Below are 10,222 nucleotides of genomic sequence, written 5' to 3'. Positions count from 1 at the left end.
GTTTACACGTGTCCCACAGTGGGAGGGGTTTATAGGTGTCCCACAGTGGGAAGGGTTTACACGTGTCCCACAGTGGGAGGGGTTTATAGGTGTCCCACAGTGGGAAGGGTTTACACGTGTCCCACAGTGGGAGGGGTTTATAGGTGTCCCACAGTGGGAAGGGTTTACACGTGTCCCACAGTGGGAGGGGTTTATAGGTGTCCCACAGTGGGAAGGGTTTACAGGTGTCACACAGTGGGAAGGGTTTACATGTGTCCCACAGTGGGAGGGGTTTATAGGTGTCCCACAGTGGGAAGGGTTTACAGGTGTCCCACAGTGGGAGGGGTTTACAGGTGTCCCACAGTGGGAGGGGTTTACACATCTCCCGCAGTGGGAGGGGTTTACAGGTGTCCCACAGTGGTAGGGGTTTACACATCTCCCTCAGTGGGAGGGGTTTACAGGTGTCCCACAGTGGGAGGGGTTTACAGGTGTCACACAGTGGGAGGGGTTTTGACGTGCCCTGAATGTGAACGAGCACCGCCCCCTCCTCAGGTTGAACCTGTTGTGTCTCCCTCAGGTGATCGCTCCAGAGGAGATCGTTGACCCCAATGTGGACGAGCACTCTGTCATGACGTACCTTTCTCAGTTCCCCAAAGCCAAGCTGAAACCTGGAGCCCCCCTGCGGGCCAAAACCCTGCACCCCAAGAGGGCTAAAGCCTTTGGACCAGGTGAGTGGAGACTTGTCCAGACCTGCTCTTAGATCCTTGTCTGTAAGAGAACAAAACCAACCAAAGAGAGAAGGAAGATTTTTTTTGTTTCTAGGTTTCAGAATGAATTGATGGGAAAATAGAGTCTGTTATTATTTCCAAACTAAACCAGGTGAGACTAGACTGGTTCTGATTCTTGTAGTACAGGACATGAAGGTGGTCTCAGGTCCAAGTCAGACTGATGYTGGTGTTGTGTTTTGTGTCAGGGGTCGAGTCCAGAGGCAACAAGGTTCTGAAAGCAGCAGAGTTCCTGGTGGAGACAGTGGAGGCTGGAATGGGTGAAGTCCTGGTCTATGTGGAGGACCCAGAGGGACACACAGAGGAGGTCTGAGTCTGCACAGTCTGTCCCTTCAGAGTCCCAGCTTCATGCTGATTAATAAAGTCCTCTCCTGTCAGGCCCGAGTAATCCCCAACAACGACAGGAACCGAACCTATGATGTGGTCTACCTGCCCAAAGTGGAGGGTCTCCATAAGGTGAAAACTGTCCCAGAGCATGATGGGAAATGTAGTTTCAATTTATTTGACAAGGACTCCACAGTACAAAGGTGGTCCTCCCTGGATCTGATCCAAATCTGACTTCCTGTTTTCAGCCTTCTGGGTAATGTAGTTTATATGAATACAGGTGGTGACTCTGATGGTTGTCCACCATAAAAACTAAAAGTTCAAAAGTTCCTGAGTATCAGTGAGTACTGAGTACTAAACCTCAAACAGCCATTCCTGTTCTGGTTCTCCAAAAGGATCAGATCCGTGGAGTCAGTCCAACCACCTCAAACTCTTAGGTGTCCTGTGTTTTAAGTACTGAGTCTTAGAAASAACAACCATGTGTAGAAGTTCCTCAGATATCTGGACCTCAGGAGATGTTACCTTCATTTGTACTTTCAGGTTTTGAGTACCGTATTMTTTGGACTATAATGTGGCTTTAAAATCCTTACATTTGTTCAAAAATAGACAATGCACCTTTTAATCCWGTGTGCCTTATGTAATAATTTTGACCCAGCATGGGTCTAACATACAGGTGTGGGGATGGCGCGATTCTAGTACTTTGCAAGCACACACCCTCACGCCGCCTTCAGCGCATCAACTATATAACAGGTTTTACGGTTACCGTACCACAGTCAGAAGCACAGACATCATATACCATAGGTAGATGCCCTACGTCCTGACGCTGCCTATTGGCCACGATGCATATGCTATCGCCCACCAAAAGGTACTGTATCTACCATGGATATCTATGGTCACAGAGTAATACATAGTGTGCTTCAACATCGTTTGTGTAGAAGGACTTCAGAATGGCGCCTGTTGAGACATTCACAGACATTTTTTCATGTACAGTGCCCTGAGACAGTTGTTGTGACTTGGCCCTAACTGAATTGAATTGAACAGAACCTTGTACAGAACCCTGAACAGGACACTGAGTGACTCAAAGGTTCTAAGCGTTRGGTTCCGTGTCTCTGAAGGTGAAGGTTCTGTTTGGTGGGCAGGACATTGATAAAAGTCCCTTTCTGGTGAACGTCTCCAAGGCCATGGGGGACCCGAYCCGAGTCCAGGCCCGTGGTCCAGGACTGCAGTCTGTGGGGAACGTGGCCAACAAACCGACATACTTTGACATTTATACTGCAGGTAATTCTGGACTTGTTTCTTGTTAACATYTAGTTAGGCTTAGTGTTACCCTAARKCTAACCKGTTTAARAAAAYTCAATCTTCCAACAATAGTTAAAGATGAATACAGATCAAAAAGTTTCTGCTCTCCTGAGTCATCTGTCGGTGGTCTCACAGATGACCGCAGTCTTTGTCCAGAGCTCAAAGGTCCTCTTGTCCTCCGTCTGTCCTCCAGGGGCGGGTTCTGGAGACGTGGGCGTCATCATCGTGGACTCAAACAGCCGCAGGGACACGGTGGAGATTGTCCTGGAGAACAGAGGGGACAGTATCTTCCGCTGCACCTATATTCCGGTCCTGGAGGGTCCCCACACGGTCTACGTGACCTTTGCAGGGCAGCAGATCCCCACAAGTCCTTTCACCGTCCACGTCTCTGAAGGTGGGCTTCATACCAGACCCCCTGGTCTCTAACCTTGCACTCTTCTTTAGGTCRACATGTGCTGAACATCAGCGTCCCACTGGACCCGTYTCTGGTCTGAAGGAGCCTGAAACCTGCAGGACACTCTGAGTCCTGGTCCTTAAGATGGACCCAGACCTGCAGGTCTGGAGGGGTCAGTCCTCCTGGCCTGCAGGTCTGGAGGGTCAGTCCTCATGCCTGGTGTTAAATTGATGGTGACTGTTGTTCCCTCCTTCAGTTCCACAGAGCACCCCTGTCCCCGGGTCTCTGGTACCTCAGTCCGTACGCAGCTCCCCCTCAGACAAGACCAGGAGAGCCCCCCCACCAACTCCTCCAAAACCAAGGCGACCAAGTTAGTACAGGTCTGGGACCTGGGGTGGGGGTCTGACTGGACTCTGCCTGTGTTCACCTGGTCCTACCTGGGTGGTCTGACTGGATCTCCACAGCTTCACAGCATGTGCTGGCTCTGCTTGGTCCTCAGATCTTCTGTTGCTTTTCTACTCAAACGGGGGGTTTGGGGTGGGGGGGTCGGGGGTGCTTTTTAACAGAATAATATTTCTTTCATCTTCTCTGCAGAGAATATTTGGATCTGTTTGATTCTGGTCGTATTTGAAGCTTTAAGAAGTTTCTAGATGTTTCGTGTTAAAGTGGTTGTTGTTAATCAGGGCCTCCTGTCAGCCAATCACAGCTCTCTGTTAGAAATGTGGCACTGCCTTTTGGGGGAGGGGCTTTAGAAGCAGAGGGGAGGGAGTGTGGCCTGCTAAGATTACCATGTTTTACCTTCTGTTTGGGTCAAACACCAGGATGCTAAGCAACATAGCTAACAGGTTTAGCTCTTTAATCAGCTGAAATACGCTAAAATAATACTTAGATAAATGGATTAGAAAATTCATGAAGGTTATGTTAACAACTTGGTGTGTTTAGTCATGGTGCTGGTCTTCAAACAGCACCCCCCCCCCCCCCACACACACACACACACACACAGACACACACACAGACACACACACACTGTAGCTCCTTCCCTGCAGCTGTTTATAATCCGAACTTTCTGATTCGGTCTTGTTTTCAGCAGCTGCAGATCCAAATGTTCTGGTTTCAGCTTCATTAATGAGCCTGTTCCAGCGGTGCTGATCAGCTGACTAACAGAACCTCCTGCAGTTCTGAGTGTGTCCGACCCAATCACATGTTTGAACTGTAACAAACTGGGTTTAAATCTTCCATTCTTTTCTTTGAGTTAAAGTTCTGTTGAACCTCTGATGTGTTCCTGATGGTTCTGTAACGTTTGGACCGGACCGAGTCACACTGTTGGATTCTTCTGTCTGCTTCTGACAGCCTGTAACCCAAACGCCTGCCGGGCCCTGGGCAGAGGTCTGCAGCAGAAGGGCCTGAGGGTGAAGGAAGTGGCAGATTTTAAAGTTTATACCAAAGGAGGCGGCAGTGGGGAGCTGAAGGTCAGCGTGAAGGGACCAAGTAAGACCCTCAGACCCCCGTCACAGCTCATCACTARACAACAACCGCTGATTGAAAAGGATTTTCTGCTTTTAATCAATGTCCAAACCTTTTATCACCAGCTGGGTTGAAGTTTGTTTTCACTGGTTAATTTACAGACAAATAAAAGCCTGAAGAAGTAAATGATTCAGAGTTTCTACATGTTTGATCATCTGTCTGAAAGGCAGCTTTATATCTGACTCAGTGAGCCTGACTCTACATTCTGTTTGATCACCAGAGGGCCTGGAGGAGCCGGTGAAGGTGCTGCCAATGGAAGACGGAGTGTTTGAGTGTAATTATTACCCCATCAGCTCAGGAACATACGACATATCCATCAGCTGGGGAGGACACAGCATCCCACGCAGGTGAGTCCCACAGGGCTGGATGGGATGTTTTGTTGTGTTGGACGTCTGTTTGACCAAATTATGCTGTTAAAAAACAACTGTAGACGTCCGACAATGGATCCCTGAGGTTCTCCTGGGATCTGAGAAGATTTGACTCGTTCAGAGATGTAAACAAACTGTTTTTGTATTTCAGCCCATTTGAGGTCCATGTTAGCGGGGAGGCAGGACCTCAGAAGGTCAGGGCATGGGGTCCAGGTCTAGAGACCGGTATGGTGGGGAAGAGTGCCAACTTTGTGGTGGAAGCCATCGGTACAGAAGTGGGAACTCTTGGTATGTTGCAGCAACACAAAGGTTCTGCTCAGGCTTTGACCCATTAGAACCTCTGACCTCCACCAGAATCCAGATTCTTTGTTTTATCATTTTGTACAGGTCCAGATATCTGAATGAGACCAGGAGAAAGAACACATTTTTACTAGATATTYTTTTTATAACAAAACAACTGGATCCATTTTCCAGCTTTTGAAGACGGTTCCTTTCTCAGGAGTTCTATCAGTTCAAACTGAAAAGTGTGGAGTTCCAAACTTTGAAACTATGATGAGCTAAATCCCTCCTGGGGACCTGAAGGTCATTGTTGGTCTGGTCCACACCAGACYTGTTTTGGTCACAAGCATGAGAGAGTGAATTAGAGAGGAGCTGACTGGTGATCAGAAGTTTTGTCTGTTTTTCTGGCCTGAAGCACCTCCTTAGAGAGGCGTCCAGATGAACCACCTCAGCTGGTTCCTCTGGACGTGGAGGAGCAGCGGCTCTACTCTGYGTCRCTCCTGGAGAACTGAACCTCTCAGCTTATGTCCAGGGGAGAGTCCAGAKACCCTGCAGAGGAAACTCATTTTGACCGCTTGTTTCCATGATCTCGTTCTTTCGGTCACTACCCAAAGTTTATGGTCATAGGTGAGGGTAGGACCGTAGACTGATCTGTAAACAGAGAGTTTCTCCTTACAGCTCAGCTCCATCTTCACCACAAAAAGTCCATTTTTCTTTAAGTCTTAGGATCAGAGTCCTGAATCAACAAACTTTCATTCAGTTTAAACTAGAATTCCAGATTTTGGCTAAACAGCAGTTTTTATTTATTTATTTTGTTAAATGAAACCTGATTATTTTTAACTGATTTTGTGTTTTTAATAGAAATAAAAAGTAGTGTCATCAGAAAACATATTTCTAAAATAAATGTTGAACAGTTTCTCTTCACAGTCATGGTTCTAAAACCATGTGGACCCATCGTTTTTGCAGGTTTCTCCATTGAGGGCCCCTCCCAGGCTAAGATTGAATGTGATGACAAAGGCGACGGGTCATGTGATGTCCGATACTGGCCTACTGAAGCAGGCAACTACGCCGTCCATGTCATATGTGATGATGAAGACATCAAGGACAGCCCCTTTATGGCTCACATCCTGCCTGCTGCCACTGATGTGTTTCCTGAGAAGGTCAGAGCTCACTGCTTTCCATCGATCCCAGACATTGAACTGTAAAGCTCAACATGTTGAGTGTTCTCTGCTCCTCAGGTGAAATGTTACGGACCTGGTCTGGAGCCTCTGGGCTGCATCATCAACAAACCAGCAGACTTCACCATTGACAGCAGTGGAGCAGGAAGAGGGGAGCTGAAAATATATGCTCAGGTCAGAACTTAAAGCTTCTGTCATCTTCTAGTTTCCTGAAAAACAAACTGCACTGAGGCTTAATGAAATGTTTGTTTCTTCAGGATGCAGATGGTTTCCCCATCGACATCCAGATCACAGATKATGGAGACTGCACCTACTTCTGTCTTTATATCCCTACAAAACCCATCAAACATACCATCATCATCACCTGGGCTGAAGTCAGTGTGCCCAACAGCCCCTTCAGGGTATAAAACCATCTGACACCACCTGAACCAAACACCTGCCAGACTCCTCAACCCTTACCCCAACACTAACTCTAACTAACCCTTCAGGGGTTCATTAAAACCAAACTCCTACCAGATTCTTCGACCCTAAACCTAACCTTACAGTCCCAGATCCCTTTAAAAGAAATGGTTCACCTCCAAATCAAAGTGAAAAGTTCCTGGCCTGTTGTCTTCATCAGTCTGAGTCTTTTCAGATGAAACTATGACCTCAGAAATGTTACAGTTAAATGAAACAGTTATGATGAGTAGTAGACTCAGATCTGTTGAACTGTGAACTTTGGGTAAAATGATCCTTTTGATTTGTAAGTACACAACGTGTGGAACAAACTGGAATGTATTTGAGTCTAATTTTTGTTGAWCTGTTCATGGTCAGGTGATGATCGGAGAGGGCAGCCATCCAGAGAATGTGAAGGTTTATGGTCCAGGTGTTGAGAAGACGGGACTGAAGGCCAACGAGCCAACATACTTCACTGTGGACTGCAGTGAGGCAGGACAGGGTGAGACATGCTCCAACATTACATCCACTTTGTCTCCACATATGCTAGACATTACCTTGTCTTCTGCATTCATTGGAAATAACTTCAAGGTAACCCTAATTTCCAGGAAATTTATGCAACTCTTATTAATTCAAGATGTGCAGAGGAAACTTTATTTTAGGATTCTTTGGGTGAACAGTGTTCTTACATCATTTCCATCTTGTGACTTTTACAGATTGAAATAAATGGTGTTCGGCCTCATCCAGAAATAAGATGGTTTATTAACTCTTAAAGTCACAAACTATCTGTTCTCCTGCCAGGTGACGTCAGCATCGGGATCAAGTGTGCTCCTGGTGTGGTTGGACCTGTGGAGGCTGACATTGACTTTGACATCATCAAGAACGACAACGATACATTCACAGTCAAGTATATGCCTCCYGGACCAGGTCAGTACACCATAATGGTGCTGTTCGCTGATCAGGTGAGTGTGTCAGCAGGTAGTTAATCTTCTGACAACAGGTTGGGTMGAAAGTAAACTAGTGAAACWTATCATCTYTTTGATTAAAAACAGGAAATTCCCATCAGCCCCTTCAGAATAAAGGTGGATCCTTCCCATGATGCAGCTAAAGTTCGAGCAGAGGGACCTGGACTCACCAGGACAGGGGAGTGTTTTTATATTATTCACTCAAAACTCTAGATGTGGACTTTGTTCAGGTCAAGACCACCAGTCAAGACTAGAAAACAAACCCAAAGACCYATAAAACAATACGAAGATGCACAAAATGTATCAAATAAGCAGCAACCAAAAGACTTTCATCTCAGAATCTGACACTGTGGCTAAAATTTGTGTTATCTGTCTTACCTGTGCAGGTGTAGAGGTTGGAAAACCCACTCACTTCAACATCTACACAAAAGGAGCTGGAAAAGCCAAACCTGAGGTCCATTTTATTGGGCCAGCAAAAGGCGTAGCTGTTAGAGACTTTGAGATCATCGACAATCATGACTACTCATACACGGTCCGATACACTGCCGTGCAGCAGGTAACATGTCGACCGAAGAGTGGAACCAGACTGAAAACCAGAACTAACCAGACTGAGAAGCTGGAGTTAACTGGACTGATGCWCCAGAATTAACTAGAGTCTTTGTCTCCCAGGGGAACACGTCCATCACTGTGTGTCATGGAGGAGACCCCATCCCCAAAAGCCCATTCAGCATCACTGTGGCCCCCTCACTGGACCTGAGTAAGGTCAGAGTTCAGGGCCTGAACAACAGTAAGTCTGTTGGACGCTGCTGGCAGTTTTGAGTTGAACCACAGTTCTTATTATTGTCAAATAGAATTGAGAATTTCTTTACAAAAATATATAGTATATGTTCAGTTCAACACAACCATGTCTAACTGCAGCACTTTGCAGTATTTTTAGTATCTGACCATCCTGATGTGTTTGTGTACAAATCTAAGAGGTGGACGTAGGGAAGGATCAGGAGTTCTCTGTCAGTACTCGAGGTGCTGGAGGTCAAGGAGAACTGGATGTAAAGATTATGTCTCCATCCTGCCATCCAATCCCCTGCAAGCTGGAGGTAGACATGGGCAATGAGGTCCACACAGTGAAGTACATCCCCTCTGAAGAAGGACCATTTAGAGTGGACATCAGCTACGATGGAAACCCTGTCCCTGGAAGTCCATTTACTGTAGAGGGAATCATGCCCCCTGATCCCTCAAAGGTGAGGAAGTCTCTACATGTGTTCCTTTGAAAAGCTTAAAAAACGCCCGACTTTAAGCAGCTCTTGATACTAAACATAGGCAGTCTTGATGGCACCTAAACTCCAGGATTGGTCCAGGACTTCAAACATTTATTTAAATAATCCAAATCAACATTTCCTGTTCTACGAGAACCTGGTTGTGAGGATGTGATCTGTGTCTTGTGTGCTGTCTCCCTCTTGTGCTCTCTTTGTGTTATAACTCTCTCATCTCACCTCAGTCTGTTTTCCTGTCATTTTCCTTGTTAACCACACTCACCTGTCACCTTAAACCTTTCTGAGTTCCAGTAGACCTGAGTCAGTTAAATTAAACCTGTATTGATAAGTTTCTCTTAGTCCAGGTAAACCTGTCTTGATCTAAATTGATCTTTCAAAGTCCCTATAAACCTCCACTAATACAAAAAATCTTTTTGTCCAAACTAATACCTGTAGGACCATGTTTCAGAAGACAATTGGTTTTTTTTTTTTGTCTGAAAACATATCTGTTCCTAGTAAAATTTATCTGGTCCTCTTTTGATCCTAAAGTAGTTCTGTGTCTGTTTCTTCTGAAAGGGTTTTTGATCCATCTCCACAGAATCTGACTGAACCCCTTGTTTCCTTTAATTTACCAGTCCTAAGAAGTCCTCTCTGCATTTTCATGCTTCTTCAGGTCCGTGCCTATGGTCCTGGTCTTCAGGGGGGTATGGTGGGGAAACCAGCCCCCTTTGCCATTGACACCAAAGGTGCTGGAACCGGTGGACTGGGCCTAACAGTAGAGGGTCCTTGTGAGGCCAAAATTGAATGCCAGGACAATGGGGATGGATCCTGTTCTGTATCCTACCTGCCCACTGAGCCCGGAGAGTACGCCATTAACATCCTGTTTGCAGACCAGCACGTCCCTGGGTCTCCCTTCAAGGCTGAGGTCCAGTCCATGTTCGACCCCAGCAAGGTGATGGCCAGTGGGCCTGGTTTGGAACGAGGAAAGGTCAACGAGACTGGSTCTTTCACAGTGGACTGCTCCAAGGCCGGTGAGGCTGAGCTTACTATCGAGATCATCTCAGAGTTTGGAACCAAAGCTGAATTCCACGTTCAGGACAACAACAACGGGACCTACTCCATCACCTACACCCCACAGAGCCATGGCATGTACACCATTACCATCAAATATGGGGGTCACACGGTGCCGAAGTTCCCCACCCACCTACAGGTGGACCCAGCTGTGGACACCAGCGGAGTAAAGGTGTACGGGCCAGGAGTAGAACCAAGAGGTGAGTTCCACTAATGTCATAGTTCCACCTGATATTCTCTGTTGATTTGTGTCTAACTTTGCTGGGTTTGTGTCTAACTCTGTTGGTTTGTGTCTAACTCTGTTGGTTTGTGTCTAACTCTGTTGGTTTGTGTCTAACTCTGTTGGTTTGTGTCTAACTCTGTTGGTTTGT

At 46.5% G+C, this 10,222-nt stretch overlaps 1 protein-coding gene across 1 annotated transcript in view; it reads left to right on the top strand.

The window, feature by feature from the left end:
- LOC106535645 (filamin-C) overlaps positions 1-10,222 on the top strand; it is a 48,910-nt gene that overhangs the window by 15,139 nt on the left and 23,549 nt on the right. Inside the window, exons 5-22 of the mRNA XM_014032702.1 lie at positions 557-707; positions 953-1,071; positions 1,143-1,220; positions 2,204-2,366; positions 2,581-2,781; positions 4,132-4,269; positions 4,526-4,652; positions 4,825-4,961; positions 5,919-6,112; positions 6,191-6,304; positions 6,388-6,531; positions 6,944-7,067; positions 7,367-7,527; positions 7,618-7,708; positions 7,917-8,086; positions 8,200-8,317; positions 8,506-8,768; positions 9,454-10,051. Of these exons, the coding sequence (XP_013888156.1) occupies positions 557-707; positions 953-1,071; positions 1,143-1,220; positions 2,204-2,366; positions 2,581-2,781; positions 4,132-4,269; positions 4,526-4,652; positions 4,825-4,961; positions 5,919-6,112; positions 6,191-6,304; positions 6,388-6,531; positions 6,944-7,067; positions 7,367-7,527; positions 7,618-7,708; positions 7,917-8,086; positions 8,200-8,317; positions 8,506-8,768; positions 9,454-10,051 (3,091 nt within the window). The remainder of the gene's footprint in view (positions 1-556; positions 708-952; positions 1,072-1,142; positions 1,221-2,203; positions 2,367-2,580; positions 2,782-4,131; positions 4,270-4,525; positions 4,653-4,824; positions 4,962-5,918; positions 6,113-6,190; positions 6,305-6,387; positions 6,532-6,943; positions 7,068-7,366; positions 7,528-7,617; positions 7,709-7,916; positions 8,087-8,199; positions 8,318-8,505; positions 8,769-9,453; positions 10,052-10,222) is intronic.

The sequence above is a fragment of the Austrofundulus limnaeus genome, unplaced genomic scaffold, assembly GCF_001266775.1.
Source record: "Austrofundulus limnaeus strain Quisiro unplaced genomic scaffold, Austrofundulus_limnaeus-1.0 Scaffold1516, whole genome shotgun sequence".
NCBI lineage: Eukaryota > Metazoa > Chordata > Actinopteri > Cyprinodontiformes > Rivulidae > Austrofundulus > Austrofundulus limnaeus.
The sequence above is the reverse complement of the archived record's forward strand: the minus strand, read 5'-3'. Positions and strand labels throughout refer to the sequence as shown.